Source organism: Metopolophium dirhodum, chromosome 8, assembly GCF_019925205.1.
Source record: "Metopolophium dirhodum isolate CAU chromosome 8, ASM1992520v1, whole genome shotgun sequence".
Lineage (NCBI taxonomy): Eukaryota > Metazoa > Arthropoda > Insecta > Hemiptera > Aphididae > Metopolophium > Metopolophium dirhodum.
The window spans coordinates 4,985,254-5,009,406 of NC_083567.1; the positions used below are offsets into that span (position 1 = coordinate 4,985,254).

A 24,153-nucleotide genomic window follows, 5' to 3' on the forward strand; every position below is an offset into this window, starting at 1 on the left:
AACAATGATAAATAGGTCGACGCCCCAGTTTAGAACTGCAACAACTCGAAATATAACAAATCCGAGTTATGTACACCATCTTATAGACCATCTTATGACGATTTCAGTTCAAGAACGCAATAAAATAAAGTTAAATTATTGACCACGAGAGAGCATTTTCAATATTATAATTTACATTACGTTACACAGAGAAACAATATAGAAAACACAATGGTAGGTACCCAATAAACCAATATTCTGAGTTGTTGCAGTTCTGAACTGGGGCGTCAAAGTATAACAATAAAATGTAAGTAAATGTAAAATTCTATAATTGTAGTTGGGCGCAGCTAACGTGAGTTATGTAATGAACGGTAAACGTTAGGTATATAATGAAATATTATTGCACAATTTACAGTATCTACCTAAGTACCTCTACTCTGATTTAAATAAATATATTTTTAAATTTAATAAAATATGTAAATCTGTAAATGTAATTAAACAACTTATTATTTTCAATAACAAATATATTATGCATTTAAGTACTCAAATAAAATGTACTTATTATACAATATAATCACGAAAATACGCAATTTATTTGCAATTTTATATTTTTAGATTCTGAGCGGAGCAAGGAAGCTAGTGGTTTTACAATGGTGTTTATTTTTTTATTTTTTTTTTATATCCTGTATACAAAATTTCTACCAGATGGAATGCTTCGATTTCAACACATAGTACGTTATCTTTTAGCAAATTGGATCAAGATGATGGCACTTAAGAGAGGTAATTTTTCGATTTTCTCAATAGTTATTTAATGCCACGGGAAAAACTACTGACAAATTACGAAAAACCGCTTAAAATGGGATTTTAATTTCTAACGATTTGCTTATCACCGTAGCAACGAATAAAAAATTATAATATTATAATATTAATTCTACTTAAGGCTATGATGGATAGTAAAAATTTTAAAAATCCAGACTAAAAAATCGTCTCCGTTCAGAATCGTTTTTCTTATACAATGATATTACATCATTGAATTCAAGTTTAATACGATCCATTATACATTGACTCACTTGTAACCTACTGTACAGCAGAGCGACATCCACTTGCCCGCTTTATTTTTAACATCGTTCTGAAGAAATTGATGTTACTGACAACTCATATTAGTATCGGTGTAGCTAGTTAAAAAAAGTATTTTCAAATAAAAATGATCTTTGTTAATCAAATAAACTTGTATCGTATATTATATTATGTCCTCGAAAATAAGTTGTTTAATGTTTCAATTAGTTTTATAAAATAATTCATTGTACAATAACTATTATAATACTATTGTTGTATTTGGATGTAAATATACATTTTGCAAATTAATATACTATATACACCTAATGTACAATATTGCACAATTTATTTTTATTTAATATTTTTTTAACATCGTTATGGACATTGTTATCGCATTGTTGTTACACTTCTCTTGTATTTGTTTTATCTTCCATAAATTAAAAGTTTAAATTTGCCGTTGATTTTTCTCCAGAAATAATATGTACTGTACATGGTCGGAAATTAAATAAATGATAATTTGGAAGTTTTGAAACGAAAATCACTTTTAAAATTACAAACATTAACTCTATACGGAAATTCATTATCGCGACTAGTTAATCATCGTTGTATTGTATTGTTTTATCTTCCACAGATTAAAAGTAAACATTGTTCGGTAATCAATCGTCTAGATAGAATTGTTGTCCCGTCGATAATCTGCACAATGGACAATAATAAATTAACAGATAATAACAATATATTATTGCAAATAAAACAGGAATTATTGTAATGGAAATAAATAAAAAATTATTAATAAAAATAAAAATTATAAATTATTTATTTAATTGTGATTAAAAAATGTTTTATTTGCAATATTATCGTACCTAATTTATTTTATTCACTGTGCTACAGGCTATTGGTGAAGCAACACTTCTCTCTTGACGAGTGATTAACGAAAAGTCCAAACTTTTAATCTGCGGAAGGTAAAACAATACAAGAGAACGATAATTAACTAGCCGGGATATCGGATTTCCGTGTAGAGTTAATGTTCGTAGTTTTAAAAGTGATTTTAGTTTTATAACGTCCAAAATGTCATTTATATGATTTCCGTGCATGTACAGTATCCTCAAATTTTTAAAATGAAGAAATTCCTGAAAAATAAATTTAATAATAATTTCAATAAAAATTGTAGTCGTATAATAAATTATGTATACACATCTTATATATTATAATATTCTCTAATCATTAATAAATCAACATTGGCGATACATAAATAAACAGTTTAAGCATTTCAGTAGATTAACTAAGTAGGACGATGAAGCTATCTGACCGATGAAAAATTTGTTGTAACAGATTTTTGTTCCTTCTTCCTACGCTAACACAAAGAAATTGTAAATTTTTACAGATGTCAGAATTCTTACTATAATAGTGATAATATGAATAATAATTTTATCCGTATACTTACAATATTATGCTGAAATATTAGACTGCCATAAAAAAAAAAAATGTACAACCTAAAATGGTGGAGTTGAATATTTTCCAAAATCGGTGCATTAAAATATATTAATGTATTAATGACTATAATAATGATAAAAAAAAATAGCACTTAATTTCCTTTTATAATAACGTAGATAAAAAATCAAAAAAATCATAAAACGTTACACTTTCGAATGCAGAATAATTAATTGAATCCAATACTTTTGGTTTGTTTCGTTTTAGAAGAAAATTATTAAATTGATCGCATTACTAATGTCTGAAATAATTATTTACAAAACAAAGTGGGTTTAAAAAAAACACACATCATTGTAAAATTATTACATTCATCACTCCGCTCAGAATCTAAAAGTGGGTTTAAACAAGCACTGATAAAATATAGGTCCTGTTCATTTTTAATCGAGACAACAGGACGCCAATTTGACCTGCAACAGCCAACAGGACTGTAATCCTTATAATATCGCACCCAACTCAAATAGATGTACCCTTATAATATTGTGTTGTGTATAAAGGGTAATTTTTGTTCGATATTTAAAACAGATCCGTTCACAATGTGTACATAAAACAATTATATTGGTAAGTACTAAGTAGTATATTAATATTGTTCCTACAGCCCATTTTTACAGGGAGATATTAAAAGTTCAAGCGGGAATGTTGCGCTCACAGTGGCGTAGCCAGGGTGGTTGGGTGTTTAAAATTTTATACGAAAACTGTAAAAAACTTGGTTTTATTTATGCTTAACCCCTCCCCATTTCATAACAATGGCTACGCCGCAGTCCCCTCAAACACACATTTTTACCGTGTAAAACAGGATCGTAGTTATTGTTTTCAAAAGTGAAATGTTTGTTCACAGTCGATAAAGTGATTACACGCAGTCTTTGAACCGTCAATTATTGGTCACTCACACAACAATATTTACTGTAAAGGTATTATTATTATTGTCACGCGCCATGTTGTGAAAATATTTGAAAAACGTCTCGTGTAAATTTTTGATTTTTATTGTAATCTTTTCATAAACCCGAAATATTTATTTCGAGTAATAAAAGAGCACAAATCGTTTAAATACCTCTAGTAATCTTGTAAAAAAATACTATGGTTTTGTGTTATACGTTAAAAAATAAGTGTTCGAGTGGTAGATTGAACTTTTAAAATATCCCTGTAACAATGGGCTGTGAATAAACAATAAGTATATACCTACATGGATAGGTGTTATATGCTACTTAATAAAATAGGCTACCATACGCATAACGGCTACAAAAAATTACAAAGTTCATTAAGTATTTTTTATTTATTCTTTGAGAATATGAATATGACGGGTTCCGCTGAACATGGTTCGTGGGGGGGACTCGTGAATATATATTATTATTACAATGTTTGCGTATTTTTAGTAACATAATAACGTAAAAATCGAGAATTTTTCTAGGTTTTCGTGATTCTCGACCTAAAATCGATACTTAAAATGGACATTTTGATATAGTAGATAATACGAACGTAGATATACTTACACCGAAAAAACGCGTAGACGTGTTGGATAAAATATATGCAAAAAAAAAATGATTTAAACACGTGAATGTTTCAATAGGACGTCGACGATAAACACGGGATTACTTTTTTAATAATAATAATAGAAGAACAGTAACTAATCGTAATATTATTGTCCGTGCTGGCCTTGAATTTTATCGAACAATTATAACGCGCTCAGGTGCAGTTTTTTTTACCTGTCCAATGCTTTTAAATTCATTATAAGAAATGTCAATCCAAGTCAAGTATGCTGGCAACTCGAGCAGCTCTTCCACCGATTTGCTCAAGCCTTGCAAGCTCGTCAAATAATTATTATTCAACCAAATGGCACCACAGATGAATCTCTTGTTGATGCCTCTGACGGGAACTCCGTGGACTCTGGCCGACAACGGTGTCTCGTTTATTAGTTCTAAAAAATCGTAATAAACAAATAAATCATCTCGTTAGCGTGGTAGCTGAAAAACTGCATTTGCAAACGATTTTTCCATGGTAAAAAAGACGTTATTGACGTTGCGCTCGTGCAGTATTTTCATATACCTATACCTATCTACCTAGGCAATGTGTCAAATGGTAAAAATAATGGACGCAATAGTGTTCGAGTTGTGGGCGCTTAACGTTGAGCATATTATTTTTATTGTTTGAATTCGATCATATCAAAACACAGTTTTCAGAGTCACTACACCGATGGCGTGAACAGTGTTCGATTGATAGTCTCATTCAAGTATTTTCTTACTGTCAAGCGTCCTGAGGTTTTTGGACGAATAATCCAAAGGTTTCCCTAATTTAATGTCTTGTACAAACTTAGGATCAGTGTGTTGAATTTTTGGCACGTTTTGACTTGAATCGTTCATAGTTGAAGATGTTCACTTAGCGTAGGCACCTATATAATTGAGTAACGTGCGCCTAAATTTTAAGTCTTATTTTAAAAAATAAGTGTTTTATTATTATTATAAGTAAAAATAAATAAAAGGTTTTAATAGCGTAGTACGACTAGCGTGTATCCAAGACAATGACCGTAATGTGATATTATTGTTTATTTTTTTTTTTTTTAAACGGATGTTCTAACTCGTAAATTGTAACCAACAAAATCCTTGATGATTTAAAAAAATGTATTTCACACAATTATATTAAAATGTTCAATCAAATATTAATATGTAATTTAATTTTTATGCTTATTTTAAGTTGTGTTACTTATATAGGTATAGCTTTTGTTTCAATCAACATAACAGTATTTTAATATATTCTAAAAAATTGAGCAACACACAAAATTAATAATCAATATTATAAACAAATATTGTTAGTCGACTTGTGTACTTTTCAATTATAACTAGATATATGTAATTTTCATTATTAGTTAACTCTCTAGGTATATAATTCTTATATCTTATTCTTAAACTGTTATTTTGATTACAATATATTGTGTCATTTAAATTATATATGCCATTAGGCGTTAATTCATAAAAATATAAAAATAAATAAAACATACTTAGAGCAATGGCATTAGTAAAAGTTATAGTAAAATTATTGACAATAAGTAAATACATAAAATTAAACTTTTATAGAATTTCTCACTGTAATACCTTTTTTCCTCCATCGAATCTTGAAATATTATAAATATTCCATTTTTGTCAAATGAGTATGAACCTAACTTATTAATGATGATAATATTTTCCATAATATAAGTAAATGAGGCCTATGTATTTTTATGTTACTCGGCGTTTTATTCATTAAAACATATTTTTTCTCTTAATATAAAAGGTAGATAATATTTGTTTATTGTGCATCAGTCGTCGAAATTACCACTAACTAACGACTTAAAACAAAAAGTGTCAATATGATGAACCGTTAAGATATTAAGATCTTTAGTCATGAGATAGTATTTTTATTAATCCCCATACTTCCACTGCACTGGTTACACTTTGAAAACGTCTGAAAACCTTTGCTACAGTCCAACATACTACAATACGTACAGACTTATGTCAAGTTTTGCCTTGATTGCTGTATGTGAGGTTAAGACTTATAATATTGTGTTTAACGAATTATGTGAGCAACGTCTATAATTTTTTACTATAATTTTATTTCTTAACGCTTATTATTATTTGCTAGGTCAGGGGTATCGTTTTTTATTTCGAAAGTCGAATACATAATAATATTATCGCTTACATATAATATTAAAACATCGTGAATGTAAGAATATAATTTTTTTTAATTTTTAGTTATCGATGGTAAGGTATATACAATAGTAGTTATATGTATATATATAATATATATATATTATACATAACGATAGATCTCGAATACCGACAAAACAGACACATTTTGAACGTGTTGATGTGGGTACCTAATAGGTAATTAATTCGTTGTAGGTCATTGTTGATCTCATTCGTTGTGATCGTTAGAATCCGACAACTTTGCGTCGACTCCCTGCATATTGAGTCTCGACTCGGTTTCTATATCTTCCATTTCAGCCCAAAGGTCGTCTCTGTGTTCGTACATCTCCATGCCACTCATCGTCGATGCCGTGACGTCGACCGCAGACATTTTGTCAGCCAACAGAAAACTCGTGTCGCACGAAGACCTCGCTTTGGCCACTGACCGCGTTTTTGGCAGACGCGGCAACATGCCACTTATGATCGGCAGTATTTCATTTGACAACCACACAGACTCTAAGCGAAAATCATTGAATATGAGGCACATGAGAAAAAAATATCAACACGGTATCTAATAGGTATAATATAATATATTTAGCAACATAATTTAGTGTAAAATCAAAATTTGTTAATTTGAAAAAATAAAAAATTTCACACACATATAATATGGTTTATTAGATAGTTTTTCTTTACGCTCAAGAAAATTACTGGGGACATTCAAAATGATACCTACATCAAAGTCAAAACCCATTCAAAAATTTGCATTATTCTTCGGACGATAATTAACTCAATTTAGATACTTTTGAAATAAAATTAACTTGGAGTTAACTCGTTAATCTCGAAAAAAAGGAACTTAACGTTTTAACTTAATTTTAACTTTTAACTCGTTAATGCCCAGCCTTGTCAATACTAAACTATAATATACCTACAGCTGCATAATTTGAATGTATATAATTTGTGATAAATATTAAATACCATACAAATTTAATAGGTAATCGTCGGACGGACTTGTAAACGGTTTTCACTGGTGTATGATATAACTTACTGCATATCTTGTTTAGTAGTTGAATAGATTCCGCATTTTCGTAAAACGGGTTTTCGACGTATACGCCACTTTGCATGCACTTTAGATGTTCGAACACAAAATATCCTTTCCCGGCAACCTTAAACGGCATTATAATATTATTAGGTATGGTACTGATGGTTAGATTTTTAGATTTTTAGTATTGATATTGACCTTACCATGACATATAATTCATAATAATATGTATTACCATTGAGTATACCTATATTACTAAACGGTATTACGAATCAACATATAAAACCGTTCAAGACTATATTAATGCTAGAAACAATTAATGCTGGTTAAAATCAAAATAAGTGAAAATATGTTTATTTAGAAATATTTATAATATAATTTTACTTTTCATATTTTAAGGTAATTACCTACCTATATAATCGTTTGTTGTAAAAATGCTTATCATTTTTATTTATTTGTTTGTATCAATGAGCTATTAAATGAATATTAGTTAATTTTTTCTTTTACAAATTTCTGACGCATCATTTTAGAAGCCCTATTTGTATATTATTGGTTTGATATTTTAGATTAAAAACGTTTTTCATTTGATTTTTACAACAGTTTTAATAAACATTCGGTATTTCAGTGCGTAGATATTTTGATTTCTTAGCACAAATTATAGTATTTTATAGTGCATACTGTCGTGTTAACATTTTGTCGAGCATACCTAATAATATATCAGATATTTTAGTGCATTGAATGGCACCCTATTATACTCATCACTCACCAACTCGTTGTCATCCCAAGTGCCGTGATACGTGAAACCAGTACCTTCACCAATCGGATAGAAAACTTGAAAGTTTTTCACTCTTTTGTCATTCTGCCATATTCCCTTCAAAACAGCTCCGGTCTTACAAAACGTATAGGTTCCCGAACCGTGTTTCATATCAGACTTCCACGTTCCGGAAAATTTGTCGCTGTTTTTGAACTTGAAAATCCCTTCGCCGTCTTTTTTATTGTCTATCCAATAACCTTTTCGATGGCGGTGATGGTCGTGAAACAGAAATCATCGTTCCGTTATAAAAGTTTATTATAGATTAAATGTAAATAATATTATATATATTTATTGAATCTGTGCCAATTACAATGTCCAAGGACATCAGGATTATTACTTATACGTATTATAGTACTGAGGGTCACCTTCATATTTGCTCTTGTCATTATAGACCATCACTCCTTTGCCGTTCCTCAGACCTTCCCTGTAACAACCCTGGTAAATGGCGCCGTTCACAAATCTGTACTGCCCGCGGCCGTGCCTCTTTCCGTTTTTATACGTCCCCACGTAGGCGTCGCCGTTCGGTAAGATGGCTTTTCCGAATCCGTGACGCTCGTCTTCGCTATTACGTTGGCCTTTGTACGCCTGAAAAGCGAAACGGAAAACCCGGACAGGGTATTGGAAAATCATATTGTTTCGTGGCCATGACCTAACTAAGGTGCAGTGAGTTGTCATAGTAAATTAGAAACATCATTTGTTGAAAACTTCGCATTGGAAAAACGATTCCAAGAGAGGGTGGAAAAAAATCGAGAACATGCTCTTCCAAAGGTAAGCCATACTTTTCTGCAAAAAATCTGTTTCCAGACTTACGTTTAGCTCGTTTCTGCCAACACGAAAAAGGTTCGATTCCCGCTCTCACCATAACTAATGCATTTTTTTTTTGCAGAAAAGATGTTTCGTTAAATATTGTTTGGGAACCGGGATATTAAATAGCGCAAAAATGTAACAATCACGTGTGTATAGAAAACAATTAGAAAAATTCTAATTATTATATATTTATTTATAATTGCGTGTAATTAAACATCAAGACATTTGTTTTATTATAAATATTATAAGAAAATAATTGTCGAATTAAAATAAAAAAAAATCGTAGTGTCACAGTAAATTATAAAGTTAACAGTATACCTAAAAATATTAAAATTCTACAAGTAGTTTAAATTTATATAAATATAAATTGTACAAGTTTATTTTTAAAAAAAATCTCATACTACCATAATAAAATACGATCCAATATAATGATAAAAATATACACATGTACATTGTACAATAAGCTTGAAGATTTTAAAAATCGCGTAATTAAAAGAAACTGTTTACTTATATTGCCATTATCGACGGTTATCGCTGTATATTATATTGTATGGTATTCGTGATTATTTACAAATTTCAAAGCTCCATTTTATATGAATAAAATACATTGTTTAAAAATAATAAAATTTGTTTTTAAATTTTTTTGGTGAAAACGGAAATGGAAATCAATCTTTTCAAACGGATATCACCCTTTTTAAGTACCTACAACGGTACTCCTATAAATTAGTCACTATCCGATATATAACGGCCAAAAACACTCGGATTTTCTAATCTGCAGAATCCTCGAACAATACGTTATTGTTGCTTATTATTTGGGATGGGATTTCCACGCACTCAGCATTGTTTTACGAAGCTACGTGGTGCGCGATTTATAATTTATAACACATTCATTTCATATATTTTTGAATTATAATAAGAAGTTTTATTTTAATTTATAAGGTAGTTTTTTTTTATTTTTTTTTTTGAACATTTCAGTATTTTAATGGCATCTTATACTAAAATCTGTTTTTTTTTTTGTTGTATTAAGATTTTACATTTTTAGGACAAAACCATTTTTTGATGGCATTACATATTTACATTTCCAGCTCTACTTATAATTTATTGTTATCAGCAGATTTTTGCAATAACCTATTTTCCTGAATTTTAGATAAAATTTTTACCAGCCATACGTAGGGAATTACAAATGCTAGGTCTGTCTCAGTTGCAAACTGTAAATACGTGTCACGTGAAATGCAGTGAAATGAGTCCTAAGCTAAACAGCTAGTTTATAATATAATACTCGGGGAAAGCTTAGTGTTGACTTAAAACATTGGTCGAAGAGTAAAGTCTATGACTGTCTGAATAAAACGGTAAGTTGAAAAGTGAGAACCTATGCGTCGATCAGTTGTACAGTAAACTCCTATCTATGTACTATTATGTAGGTGCATCCGTATCCGATCTAACGACAAGTAAAACTACAACGAACGACACAACGTAAAATGCATTAGATGATAGGCCTAGGACTAGTGACTACAGTACACTATGATACACTGTGGTCTGTGACATATTAATGATTTTAAAGCTAAGAACAATTTTATTAAAATACATAAACGTTTTGCCTTCGGCCCCTTCTGTCCCCGCCACCCTCAAATGCAATTTTTTATTTTATTAGCTACTAGTATAAAACTATTATAACTCAACAATTATAATATAAAAAAGAGTAGTTATATAAAGTATTATAGTGACTAGTTTTTGTGTTAATGGAGTACAGATAAAATGTTTTTGAACAATGCTTTAATTGGAAGACAACTTTACCGTTATAAAAAATCAATATAATAATACGTAGTGTACGGTCAACCATGAATGTTCCTGTGTTTGATTTGTATACTATAATATAATTAGTATTTACTTATTTATTAATTTATTATTATGAAACGAGACGAGCAAAATACAAATTTAGATCTTTTGATTTAATAATTAAAATATCTTAAAGCTTAAGATTATAACAACAATATAGTGAAAAACGTTACATAAATAGAAACTGGTTTTGTTCCTCATATATCGTTCTCTAATCTCATCATTCCTGATATAGAACTGTTTCGAAAATAATTCACCGAACAAAAGGGGGATAAGAAAGGAGAAGACACTTCGAGAATTAAAAACTGTGATTCCAAAACTAAGCTTATTGAGTAGAACAGCGAGTCGTCGATACGACCATCAATGAGTTTTGACAAAAACGATAGGTTTGTTTGAACTCAACTATCAGCCAGCGTGGTCGGGCCCAAGTGGCAAAGTAATGGATCAGAGCCATGAGGTGGACAATCAATTGATAACCTGAAAGCACATTTCAGAAACTTGCGTTGTACTCTTTTGAGTTTGTTGTTGGGCACCAAATTACAGCTCAAGTATAGAACAAATAATTAATGAACAAAAAAGAACTTTTAAGGTGCTATAGACAGCTTGAAGTCCATAGAAATTCTGAGCAAGAACCCTAGCATTTGCATGGGTTTATTATGATGATTGACGGATATTACCCCTATTACAGACAGTGCATCGTGCGCAAAATCGTTTTCGCCACCGTATTCGTCTTCTGGCACGTATTCGCCAAAATTATCTTCATCCTCGACGTCAGAATAATTTCCTCTATTCATGTTATTTTATTTAAAAAAAAAAAAAAATATTTTATTTTATCCAACAGAACGCTTTCAACAGTTTCGCTGTAGAACTATTATACACACAACATAATATTATTATGATGGACAAATAATGAGGTTCTAAGGCATAGTTTTGGAGTATATAAATAGTATACAGTATTACTAGGTAACTACTGTATTATTATATTATAAACTTATATCATAATATATTATATACTTATACTGTTCGCATAATCACAAGCGCGTCTCACGGGCAACGCCTGGCGGAATGGCTATAATATAATATAATCGAACGTGTGTGCGACCCACTGCAGACTGCAACGTAACAGCCTATAACTAATGATAGATTGAGGCTTGCAATTTTTACGGTACCTACCTATTATATTATATTAATCTCATAAGTCTTAGATATTTTTCGGCAAGATATTATAGACGGGAATGGGGAAGAAGTGTAGATACAAAAATATTTTACACTCGAGCGAAGCCTGGTAATTCAGCTAGTTATATTATAAACGTTTGTGCTACACAAAAGTGTCATAAAATCAAACTATTTTTCTGTATTATTCATGATATATGTGCAGCGTCTGTGGAAATCGCTTAATACAATATGTGCATGTAAATGTAATAAAATAAATAGTATGATGCCAGTGGGTGGGCATCAGTGACGGATCCGGGGAGGGGGGGGGGGGCAAAGAGTCTTTTCCCCCAATTGCCGTAGATTCCCTATGTTTTACACTGTGTTTAGCCAATTTTTGTTTTTTTCATACTTTTGCTCTCCCCCCGTGCCCCCCTCAAAATTAAGCCACGGATCCGCCACTGGTGGGCGCGTACCTGTAGTTGCCCTTAGAAGTAACTTTTTTACCAATTTTTCTCAAACTACACAGAGCAAAATGCACCAGTTGTGCTCAACCAAATGTACCAATTTTATTGCCCTCACATATTATATAGGCACATGGTTAACGATTACAATACCAACGCGTCAAACAGGGGAAGTAATTATGTATATGTATAATTATAATTGGCATACAATGTAATTGGTCATAAAATAGTAAACAATTTATATATTTTCAATAAATTATATACTTATAAAATATGTTTAAATTTTTTACTATCATTTTATACTACTTTTCAACAAATTACTTTGTATGCCACTTGTAATTATAAATACATATTATGTATATTCTATTATTATATGCATTTTTTATATATACATTATTTATTATATACATATTTACCTTCCCTATATTTTACGGGTGGGTATTTGAATCGGGTATATAATTTTATGTGGGGGAAATTGGTACGTTCGGTTTTAGGGTAACTGGTATATTATTTTAATGGCAAAAAACAGCCGCTGAGGGCAATTGATCAATATCCATAAAATTATCCAACGACATTCCGCATCAGGATAATAAATCAGGATGATACAGTGCAAACAACCCGATACGTTTTTTTGGCCTCATGACACGAGTGCCAAAGGTACAAAATTGATATATCATTTGCGTCTAATGTTAGATTATACAGGTATTATATACCTGTTATTCTTTCGCTTTCGTACGATACAACTTTTTTTTTCTTATCTCATTTTGGCACTTATGTCTTTTACCGGTTTTTTTTTTCATATTGGTTTGAGTGAGTGAATTTTTAGTATGGCACGCTAAGTCTTGTATTCTTCCTGACCATCCTCCTCCCCCCCCCCCCCCCCCCCATTCCCAGCAGTAACATTACAATGTTTGATGTTAAGATCGAAACAGTCGGACGGTAGTTTTTTTCTGAATCAACGACTTCGCTGCATAATATTATTTGTCAGTAATAACGTTTATAATATAATATAATAATCCTTTTTTTTATTGATCTTTTTAAGCCCGGCGACTAAGGCCATTAGCTTGTTTGTAGGATTATGTAGTTTGGTAGTGATAGGAGTTGGAACGGTAGGTTTTTAACACGTGTGTGTTTGTTTAGCAGAATTTCGATTGGGCACCCGTAGGTTTCTGCCATACCCGGTTAGGGGATGGCGATGACCTCTCTCTCCAGACAGATGTCTGCCCGGATAGAAGTGCCACCCGTGACCGGAATTCGAACCGGCAACGGTGCGCGTCGCAATCGACGCCTTAGTCCTCTCGGCCACTCCATCCCCCTATAATATTATTATATTGCGTAGAAACGTACAATAATGATAAAAAAAAAAAAATACGATACATTTATTAATTCATTATTTCTATGAATCGTTTTTTAATAGACTATAATTTATTAGTAGCTATTATAGCTATATTTATAGTGTTTTTTTTATGCGGAGACGCAGTTTCAAATAGTCTTCTGACGGGCCATCAAAGTCAGTAGGTGTCATGAATGTTGAAAAGTTTGAAAGCCTATACAGTGATAGGTTTGTAAATTATAAAAAGTCAGCATATAAGTGACAATAATAATGTACCTATAGGTAGAGACAAAACTGGCGAGAGTAAATATGTATCAAAACACGCGAAAAAATCAAACCGGAATAATATCAAGAAGTAAACAAACCATGCGTTCACGTTTAACATTCATAAGACATAACATTTTTGTCCCCATTGTAAATAATAAAGATTGACAATTGTTTATGAATTAAAAAAATTATAATGCCCGTTGTCAAGTAAAATAAATGTTTCAACTGTTTTTTTTTTTTTTGAAGCTGCTTTGAATTCAAATAATAGTACCATTTTCTATGAAATAGTATTTATATAATGTTGTACATTATTACGCCTCCGCAGATGTACCTGTAGCTCAAAGCTTGATGGTAATAATAATAATATAATAAATCGTGTTACCCAAAAGTAAGTAAGCAATTATATAGAAAATAAATTTAAAAAGCAAATTGAAATAGTGTATTAATAAGATAATACGACAATTAATTGTGTAGTACCTATTATAAATGAATTGTGCATAATTGCAATAATATTATGGTAAAGAAAAGAATGTGTGGTTAAAAAAAATTATAAAAAAAAAAGGATTTGTAAATCGGGACTAAACCAACTTATGGTAGTTGCGATTGCTCAGACCGCGTGGTAAAAGGCATGGTGCCGGAAACAGCAAAAAACATTTTTTGATGTGTAAATGTTGGAAAAATTGATTGCGTAGTTATGTTATTGATATACTAACAACAGCAAGCAGGGACCTTAGCGAGAACTGGTGGCAGGTTGCACGGGCCGGGTGGTGGGTAGCACGGTGCTGGACAACCGTACGGCGATGGAATCATATACAGTTGTGGTAAACCAACTGGTGACTGATAAACGACATCAGGTTTTTGGACGTACAGACCGGGGTTGAAGAATACTTTTGGTAATGGCGCTGGTGGCAAAACGACCGGTGGAGTCGGTAATGGGGCTGGAAATGCGAAGAATATTTTGTTCGAAGCGGGAGCTGGTGCGCACGTGATAGATTGTTCCTTAACTACGTTTCCATCGTTGATGATGATAGGTCCGGGTGCCGCACCTGGAAGTACGATTGGGGCGGGTGCTGGACATTGGTTCAGCTTGACGAGCAGATTGGGGGCTGGCCCGGCGGGAACGACGATTGGGGCGCATTTTCCGGCTACTGATGGTAATTGGACCAAAAGTGGTCCTGGTGCTGGTCCTGGAGCGATGACCTGAGGTGCCGGTGCGGGAACCGACATGGTAGCAGCAAAGGTTGGGGCGGGCCCACAGGCCGGTCTACATGGAGGTGCACCGCAAGCGAGTGGGGCAAGAGTCGAGTAAGGTGCCGATGTTTTAAGGGAAGCTAATAAGGAGGCTAGTGTAGCAGGACTAAGAGGTGGAGCTGGTATGCACGCTGGACAACACGGTGCGGCTGGACAACACGGTGCGGCTGGACAACACGGTGGGGCTGGACAACACGGTGGGGCTGGACAGCACGGTGGGGCTGGACAACACGGTGGGGCCGGACAACATGGTGGGGCCGGACCACATGGAGGGGCTGGACAGCATGGTGGAGCTGGAAGACATGCAGGGGCGGGAAGACATGCAGGGGTGGGAAGACATGCAGGGGGTGGATAAGAACATGCAGGTGGTGGTGTCGGGTAACAAGGTGTCCCTAGTCCATAGCAAGACGGTGGATATCCATTACAATATGTTGCTTGGGCCTTTGTAATGAAAAAAAAAATATTTAATTCGTCCGTTTGATACATAATAGTTTATCATTATTCCTTACCGTGGTAATTTAAGCCACCACTAAAACTGTTACGATTCCAAAAGTATTCATTTTTGTGAAATATTCTCATATGGCTACAAGATAAAATAAAGCATTACAATTGTTTGTGTTTTATACTCAATCAATTCGTATCTTGTTTTCGAAATGTTCACGTTTTTCTAATCTGATCACGGAAATACTAGCAAACATGTGTTTGTTTAATATAAAAACTGTTGTACATTTGACTATTGATAATTTTTTTTTTAAAAAGATAATCATCATTTTGTTAATCTATTAAAAGTGAATAAAGCAATTTTCGTAGTAATGTGTCCGATTACTTACCTTAAGTGTTAAGTTATTGTGAGTGACAACCGTTTGTCTACATATAACTGTTAAATTACGGATATTATAGTATTCGTAATTTTTCGTAATCATATCAAAATTGAATTATTTATTTAATAATACAAATAACAAGATTACAAGTACGTGTGAAATCAAAGCATAACATATTTTGGAAAAATTTATAATTGATTAGTTATATATAGGAACCAATATATTTATAATTGTATGTCTTTTAATATTATATAACAAATAATAATTATAATAAAAAAACGTATGCATGATTGTTTTTGAAAGGTGGTTAGGACGAAATTAACCCTAACGTTTATAATAATATAAAAAAAGTTTAAATTTAAATTTAAAACCAAGGATTCAATTTAAGGTCAATCATTATTAACTATTGTTACATAACTGCACAAACTTACATTTTTCGATATCTGTGGTGAAATGGTTGACAGCCAATACGATAATTGTGGTGATAAAGATAGTTTCAATTCATTTTAACACTTTGAGATATACGTATCAATGTGAATTGGTTTTTTTAATAATTTTATCTTATTTTTATTAAATCAAAACACAATATTGTATAATCAATTTTTGTTTTGAAATACAATAAAGTACACTGTACTCGTACATAGTAAGTAATCCTATATCAGCATAATCGTATTCTATGCACTTTGATATTCAGTGTTGTAACTTGTTACTTGTATAATATTATTATTCGGTACTATATTTTCAGGAAAAGTTAAATACCACTATTGTTAATATTAATGAGAAAATCATTTTCGAAATATGTTGAATATAGTACTGGATAAACTTATTTTTTATAAATTATTTTACATCAAAACAAACGAAATGATAAGTCTCAATTATTAAAGCTAAATTAAGAAACCTCAACACAAATCACCGTTTAAAATTTTAATATTTTTAGATTTTTAGCGAAGCGGTGAATTTTTTTATTTTACATTGATGGTTTTTTGATTTACATTATCATGACATGTCTGTCTTCAACTTTTGTTTTTTTGGTGTAATCAAAATGCTTCAATCTTGAACTTTGTGAGTGGTTTCTGGTAGTAATTTGAATCTAGTTGGTACTTGGAAGGGTGAATAATATAAATTTAATCAAGAATTCAAGACTATTCAACAAATAATCGAGAAAACAAAAATAAAATTATGGAAAACGAGAATCTTTAGTTCAAAACCAGCTACGAAATCGATTTATTTTTTAGATAATACTCTTCACTAAATATTTATAGCAGCATTTTCTAGACATTAATAGAATTTTAAAAGTATTTAGGCTAATTTTAAGCTACCATTGAGGCATTTGAAATATCCGAATTGATTTAGTTTTTTTCAGTTATAGTTGATTAAATATGTTAAACTCGGTCAAAAAGATGAACATTTATATTAGGTTTAAGTAACTCTATGTACACTCGGGCGTAAATAATTAAATATAAATTCTAAGCTAAAATTGTTTCTCAAAATTGGATATTTATATCTCCATTGGACATTTATTACAACCCAATTCTATAATAATACAAACATTTCTTTTATTTTTATGATAAAATAATTTTGTATATAGATATATTTTAGTAGATTAGAGAGGCTTAATATTAAATGATCTTAAATTGCTATTTATATAAAAAAAAGTAATATTTTTTAATTTATTGATATTGAGATAGATGGGTATAGTTAAAATATTAATGATCATAATATAAAGTAAAATAGGTATAAACATTGTATATTAAGAATAAAGGTCATTACAATTGTTTATTATAATTTAGAAAATCAGAAAGAATGCAGTCACTTTTTATGTGATCCACATATTAATTTTAAAAAGTAGAATAACTGAGTTAAGTAAATATTATTTTCCATATTAACTTTTAACTTTTATAGTTAAACTATTATTTGTTGACTGTCAACTTCTAACTTACCGAACTTATATTATCTTAACTTAATTTTAGTTAATTATTTTCATTAACTTGCCCGAATTTGCATACCAACGCATTTTCACATCGTTCTATTTCACCGAATTATTTCCCGTACCTATTCAATGACTTTTTGTTGAATTAAAATTAAGTACATCCATTTCAGTGACCTCCACCCAATGATGCACAGTCCACGCCTACAATTGAGTAGAGTAACTTCTTTGGGGGTTTTTTTTATTCAAACTTATACTCCCTGTACAATAATGTTGACAGTCAACAGTTGATTTATGATTTTTCAGATTAAAGTTGAGTAGGTACTACTCCGTGATTACTTGCAGCAGAATCTACATCTGATAGTTTAAACATAATAATATATCTCTATTGCGATATGTACGTATAAATCATATTATAGATTAATGAAATCAGTAAAAAAAAAAACGCGAATAAATACGTGGAGTTTTGAAAAACAAAATATTTACGATTCGAGTATAAAAGCTAATTGCACTGCTAATTTATATGTATTATTCATCAGTTCATCAAACAATAACATACAACATGATGACTTTAAGAATTGTATTTGCTTTGGCGTTGGCTTGTTTGGCTAAGGTAAGACATATTTTTCAATTTTAACGTACCTGAATATTATCTGATAATACATTATTTTATTATCTAGGTTGAAGCTAATCCTTGTGGCACATGCGGTGGATTTCCATATCCTAGCCTAGATCTTTGTTTACCACCACCATGCCCACTACCATGCTTACCACCATGCCCACCACCATGCCCACCACCATGCTTCCTACCATGTCCACCACCATGTCCACCACCATGCCTCCCTTGCTTGCCACCATGTCCACCACCATGCTTCCTGCCAGCACCACCATGTCCTCTTCCTCTCCCTCTTCCTCTTCCTTGCTTACCACCATGTCCACCACCATGCTTCCTGCCAGCACCACCATGTCCTCTTCCTCTCCCTCTTCCTCTTCCTTGCTTACCACCATGTCCACCACCATGCTTCCTGCCAGCACCGCCATGTCCTCTTCCTCTCCCTCTTCCTCTTCCTTGCTTACCACCATGCCCACCCCCATGCTTCTTACCATGCCCACCACCATGCCCACCACCCTGCCTTCCTTGCTTACCACCATGTCCACCACCATGCCTTCCTTGCTTACCACCATGTCCACCACCATGCCTTCCTTGCTTACCACCATGTCCACCACCATGCCTCCCTTGCTTACCACCATGTCCACCACCATGCCTTCCTTGTGCTCCATGTGCTCCATGTGTTCCACCACCAGCATTGATACCAGTACCATTATGTCCTCTACCTTGTTTCTCTATTCCACCACCATGTGCACCTTGTGCACCTTGTGCTCCACTGTGTCCACCTTGCGCACCATTGTGTCCACCATGCTACTGTTAATACGGATTGATTCCCGTTATCCCTGTACTGTTCTATATGGCCATTTCAAATAGTTCCGCTTCATCAAAACTGCATGATACACGCTAAAAATATTATATCTAACCCAAAAACCATTTTGTACCTACCAATTTATCAAAATAAATATCTCATCTCATATATTGTATTATTTTTGTTATGACATTAATACCTCATCATAAATATTTAATATTGAATTGATAATGACTATTTTATGTTATTGATTGATAGAATTGTTATGTCCAATGTCCATATAATATCTCTGGTATATATTACACTACATAGAATTAAACGTTATAAAAAATTGTGTAGTTCAAGGTTCAAATATGTAAGTATATTTAATGTGAGCAAGTGAGTACCGATCTATTGTACATTAAGCGTGCTGTGTGTCGCATCATAATGGATGTGTTAAATTTGAATTCAATGATATAGGTATTACATAATTGTAAGTACCTATATGAAAAACGATTCTGAGCGAAAACTGACTATCATCCTTTATTACTTAAGTATATTTTATGATGTTCTAGCTGTATTAAGTTTATTTAATTTACTAAGTGTATAATATATTAGGTACTTATAATACAACCGGTTGAATTAATTATTGACGAAAACATTGCATTTGAAAATGTCATTGTTTGTATAAAATAAAATAATATATACTTTCAAGTTATTCACGAATAATACGTTTAAATTACGACAAAATAACTAAAATCGTTATTCTTAGTATATATCTAATTTGGTCCAAATCGGAACTTAAAATATCTATAAAACAAAACTATATTATCTGTACTTTTGAAAAAACTTGAATTAAATACAAACCTCAGGAATAAAAATTGAACATTTTGTAAACTTTTAACCACAAAATTAGTTGTAAATTTTTTTAAAATTAATGAATTTTATCAACATTTTAACTTAAATTAAGTTTTATTAAAATTAAATTTAAAAATTAAATATTAAAAAAAATCGTGTCTATGTATATTAAATATTTTTAAATTGCTATAATAACAATTAATGAGAAACCTTATATTAAATGTTCAAGCATTTTTATTCGACAAAAACATTTTTATCTACATTTATAGAAAAAAACTAAAATAATTTTGAGTATTTGAATACATAAATAACTCAAAAAGAGTGTACACATTTTGTAAACCGTATCATATATAGAAAATGATAAAATAAACATTCGATGACAATTATTTGAAGTATCTATAATTATTAGTTTTTGAGCTATGTGCACTAAAAAAATTTTGTAAACTGGTTTTGTATAAACCCTTTTGAAAACTATTTAGATTTTTTTTTATTTAACCTCAAAGTATACCTAGAATCACTTTCCCACCAGAAAATATGGTGAAGTAGAAAATTGAACCATATTTAAAGCTCCAAAAGGTGATGATAGACATGAAAAAATATGAAAAGAAAAACACACATAGTTGAAAAATCAATACATTGATCGCTCCGCTCAGAATCTCATAACCTACTTGTAGGTTCTCCAGATCAAATCCCTAAGATTATACATTTGAACCAAGCCTGGGCAAGTTAATGGTAATTTTGTATTGATAGTTGATAGTTAACATTTAAAAAAGTTTAAAGCTAATAGTTATTCTAATTTTATTTAACCTAGTTAAGTTAAAAGTTATATTGAAACTTACAATTAACTTATTAACTTAAGTTAAGTTATTTTTTTTATATATACAGTATAACTTTTATTATATTATAATTTATTAATTAATAAGTAATTTTCATCGTGCCTGCGGGTGCACTTACTTAATATTTGGATATAAATACACATTTTGCAAATTAATATATTCTGGTCTAGTGAATTAATTATTAATTAGGTCTACTGTATGTCTGTATAATATATAGTATTAAAAAATCTGTTCCACCTTGTATATATAAATAACCAGTAATATGGTTTAAAATAATTAAAAGCATAATTATTGTTTCATGCAATTTATGCATCATCAATAATAATTGTATTATATTTATTATTTAATTACTTATAAATCAATAAAATTTGGATTTGATTAAAAGTAACTCGGTATTAATTATTAAGTTTATATCAATAAAAATCAGTTAAGCTAAAAATTAAGTTACTGAAGATTAAACTTTCACTTTTTAACTCGCTTATGCTCAGGTTTGGATATGAACAGAACAGATAATAAATGTATTAAAATGCCATAAATCTACCAATTTAAATATTTAATGCATAAATTAATGTCCGACTATTATATGTGCGTGTTGTGAACGTAGATGTCGATCAAGACGTCTTCCGACGAATCGTTCAAAACGTTTTTGTGTTCCTACACGAAAGTGCTATGCAATTAAATCATACCAAAACGTTTTAATAAACGATCGCATTAAACAGACGAAAATAATAAAACGGATGAATTATGTTGAATGAGTCCAAAGCGTGTCTTCGATCAAACTAAATCCGGACAAACACGAATTTTGGCATGAGTAAGCGAACACCAGAATAGCGTGGGGCACTGTATTAGGTACATAACAATACACAATATTATTTAACTAAAACAATTCAGTATTCGTTTGTATGTAATGTATAAATATAACAGTATAATATTATAATAATATATAATAATAATTATTTGAATAAGAAGACTATTAGCGTTTTTTTTTTCTTTTATCGATTCGCAATATACGAATCTGCCTTTCGGAACAGTTTTGGTAGCGTGCCGGTCGACGGTGGCGATGCGGTCGGTGGTGATGACGGGACGGCCGACATCGGGACGAACAGGGCCATCAGCTTTTTTCTGGACGATCCCTTGTCAGTCGGTGGACATGTGACCGTCTGGGGGGAGGACGCGGTCGTCGGAGCTGTCGTCGTCGTCGGAGCTTTCGTCGTCGTCGTCGTGGTCGTCGTGGTCGTCGTGGTCGTAGTTTTGTCGTCTTCGATTTTCTGAGGCATAGGTGGAACGATTCCGACGGCCCGGAAGAGAGGGCGCAGAACGGTCAGTAAATGCTGCAGGGCGGTCGAACCTTCCCGAAACTCGTTGGATGACACGATGGTCCTCAGGAGATCGGCTAACGCTGTGGCGTAAGCTTTCGTCTGCTGTGTCGGGAACCTAACTGCAACACCTGTTGAGTGGCTGGTCGGCCTGGTCGATCTGGGCGCCGAGAACCGTGCAGGAGTCACTGCAGTTAGTGGTGCCCGGTGGATGTCGGAGCACTGCTGTGATAACGAATGGATTATTAGTTAGGTTAAACAATTAAAATAAAGCTAAACAAAATCGTTTATGGTCGACGGATTTAATTATTGACTGCCGAGTTTCTTATAGCTAAATAATTTTTGTATGGGCCTTATTTTAATATATTATCTACCTAGTTGATCCGTTGATATTGAAAAATGCAATAAATTAATAATATTTGATTTATAGATATAATCAAGTCAAAGAGGAGTTTTGCTCAACATTGCTCACATGTGCTCACCAAAAGTGAGACATCGAAATATGTATAACTATTCGACGGTTAGCCTGGCCAATAATTGTTTCGTGATTCCAACCTCATCGGACAATATATATTATTACTGTTAGTTTTTAATGGTACAGTAAATTGCGACCTATTATACAAGTTTTAAGTTATCTCGTTGGTTTTTTTCGTTATTTTAATGTTGAAGCGACTTAAGAGTATTTTTAAATTTAATTATTTCACATACTTATAACTAGGTAGGTAGATAAATAAAGGATAAGAATATATAAATTGAATAATAGATCAATTTACTGTAATATTTAAACTAACAACACAAAATGGATTCATCTGAGCGAAAATATGCTACGTTTATGTTTATTGTTAGACGGAGACAACACGTGTGTACCTATTGTGGGCAGCTCTGTTAAATAGGTACTGAATCCCCCCTACTAAATTTCAAATTGACTGTACAAATATTTATTTAAATAACCAATATTGATAACTTCTTCACTCACTTGCGCTATGTCATCTATTAAATAAACATATCAATTTTGTTAGTTAAAAATATGTTTGTCTTACATTTAATTATAAACATTATATAAATACAAAATATAACTCGTATCAGTATTCTGAATAGTTTAACCTAACGCGATTTATGAAAAAAAATGTCACACGCGTGAGTGCCTACTAGGTCGATGCCTCTAAAATAATTCTAACTCTCGGTATAACTAATTAGGTATACCTACTTGCTGTTCAGAAAATAAATTATAATTTATAATACACATACCGTAAAGTGCAACTGACTGACGAGTAGCAGTGTGCACGCTGCAGTCGAGATGACTTTGAAATTGTTCATGTCTTATTATTAGTATTCGATAATATGGTTCACTTTTATTGCTACTTGATAATATGTAAGCACCACGTTTAGACTGCGTCTGTTACCTATGTGAATAATAATTATATAATATTATAATCACTTGGTTTCCATAAATTATTATAATACTGTATAAAGTGTACCTGCATTCCAACCGTGTAGGTATTGCGCAATTCCGGACACAATAATATCAGCTGAAGATAAGTCAATCTGAACGCGCCAGTGGTCGCACAAGTGGTCGCGCACGTGTCTGAGTATATATATTATATGAAAATGGTATTTTATCCGGTCAGTGTGTATAGATAACAATAATTCAAACGTCTACAGACATCGCTGCCAATTTTCGGGGAGTTTTTCCACGTCCAGGTGTACTACCTACAACTATATACTGCTTATAGTATGCCGTAACTGTGAGATAAGCAAATCACATGGTTAATACATAATATGATGCGAGTTTTAAAACATGACTTATTCAAATAATTAATTAAAATTATCATAATTACTAATAATTTTCCAAAATTTAC

The 24,153-nt window shown here is 31.9% G+C and overlaps 4 protein-coding genes and 1 pseudogene across 5 annotated transcripts; 1 reads left to right on the top strand and 4 right to left on the bottom strand.

Annotated features, from left to right (window-relative positions):
* Window positions 1–1,895: 1,895 nt before the first annotated feature.
* Window positions 1,896–4,877, bottom strand: LOC132949914 (leucine-rich repeat-containing protein 51-like). The gene is made up of 3 exons (XM_061021034.1): window positions 4,760–4,877; window positions 4,224–4,435; window positions 1,896–2,162 (listed from the first exon to the last, which is right to left on the bottom strand). The coding sequence occupies exons 1-3, from the start codon at window positions 4,875–4,877 to the stop codon at window positions 1,896–1,898; spliced, it is 597 nt and encodes a 198-aa protein (XP_060877017.1).
* Window positions 4,878–6,405: 1,528 nt separating this feature from the next.
* On the bottom strand, window positions 6,406–11,466 carry LOC132950000 (radial spoke head 1 homolog). Its single transcript, XM_061021168.1, has 5 exons — window positions 11,350–11,466; window positions 8,395–8,614; window positions 7,982–8,226; window positions 7,222–7,339; window positions 6,406–6,692 (listed from the first exon to the last, which is right to left on the bottom strand). The coding sequence occupies exons 1-5, from the start codon at window positions 11,464–11,466 to the stop codon at window positions 6,406–6,408; spliced, it is 987 nt and encodes a 328-aa protein (XP_060877151.1).
* A 3,130-nt stretch (window positions 11,467–14,596) lies between these two features.
* On the bottom strand, window positions 14,597–15,699 carry LOC132950016 (uncharacterized; annotated as a pseudogene).
* A 2,750-nt stretch (window positions 15,700–18,449) lies between these two features.
* LOC132950671 (uncharacterized) lies at window positions 18,450–19,317 on the top strand. The gene is made up of 2 exons (XM_061022199.1): window positions 18,450–18,500; window positions 18,568–19,317. The coding sequence occupies exons 1-2, from the start codon at window positions 18,450–18,452 to the stop codon at window positions 19,315–19,317; spliced, it is 801 nt and encodes a 266-aa protein (XP_060878182.1).
* A 2,197-nt stretch (window positions 19,318–21,514) lies between these two features.
* Window positions 21,515–23,993, bottom strand: LOC132950937 (uncharacterized). Of its 2 annotated transcripts, none has more exons than XM_061022568.1 (3): window positions 23,773–23,993; window positions 23,543–23,697; window positions 21,515–22,516 (listed from the first exon to the last, which is right to left on the bottom strand). In XM_061022568.1, the coding sequence occupies exons 2-3, from the start codon at window positions 23,609–23,611 to the stop codon at window positions 21,971–21,973; spliced, it is 615 nt and encodes a 204-aa protein (XP_060878551.1). In that variant the 5' UTR covers window positions 23,612–23,697; window positions 23,773–23,993; the 3' UTR covers window positions 21,515–21,970. The 2 variants fall into 2 exon arrangements, with proteins under 2 accessions (XP_060878551.1, XP_060878550.1); XM_061022567.1 differs by having other exon boundaries at window positions 21,515–22,519; window positions 23,773–23,981.
* Between the last annotated feature and the right edge of the window lie 160 nt (window positions 23,994–24,153).

Bases quoted from the DNA above. Each gene is read 5' to 3' on its own strand.
- LOC132949914 (XM_061021034.1), bottom strand. From the start codon at position 4,877: ATGAACGATTCAAGTCAAAACGTGCCAAAAATTCAACACACTGATCCT. The intron at 4,436-4,759 runs GTAAGAAAATAC...ACGATTTTTTAG, and splicing joins AAACCTCAGGACGCTTGACA to AACTAATAAACGAGACACCG. The intron at 2,163-4,223 runs GTAAAAAAAACT...TTTATTTTTCAG, and splicing joins AATTTAAAAGCATTGGACAG to GAATTTCTTCATTTTAAAAA.
- LOC132950000 (XM_061021168.1), bottom strand. From the start codon at position 11,466: ATGAATAGAGGAAATTATTCTGACGTCGAGGATGAAGATAATTTTGGC. The intron at 8,615-11,349 runs GTAATATCCGTC...TTCGCTTTTCAG, and splicing joins ATGCACTGTCTGTAATAGGG to GCGTACAAAGGCCAACGTAA. The intron at 6,693-7,221 runs GTAAGTTATATC...ATTTTCGCTTAG, and splicing joins ACTACTAAACAAGATATGCA to AGTCTGTGTGGTTGTCAAAT.
- LOC132950671 (XM_061022199.1), top strand. From the start codon at position 18,450: ATGATGACTTTAAGAATTGTATTTGCTTTGGCGTTGGCTTGTTTGGCT. The intron at 18,501-18,567 runs GTAAGACATATT...TTTATTATCTAG, and splicing joins CGTTGGCTTGTTTGGCTAAG to GTTGAAGCTAATCCTTGTGG.
- LOC132950937 (XM_061022567.1), bottom strand. From the start codon at position 23,611: ATGAACAATTTCAAAGTCATCTCGACTGCAGCGTGCACACTGCTACTC. The intron at 22,520-23,542 runs GTATGTGTATTA...TCGTTATCACAG, and splicing joins TCAGTCAGTTGCACTTTACG to CAGTGCTCCGACATCCACCG.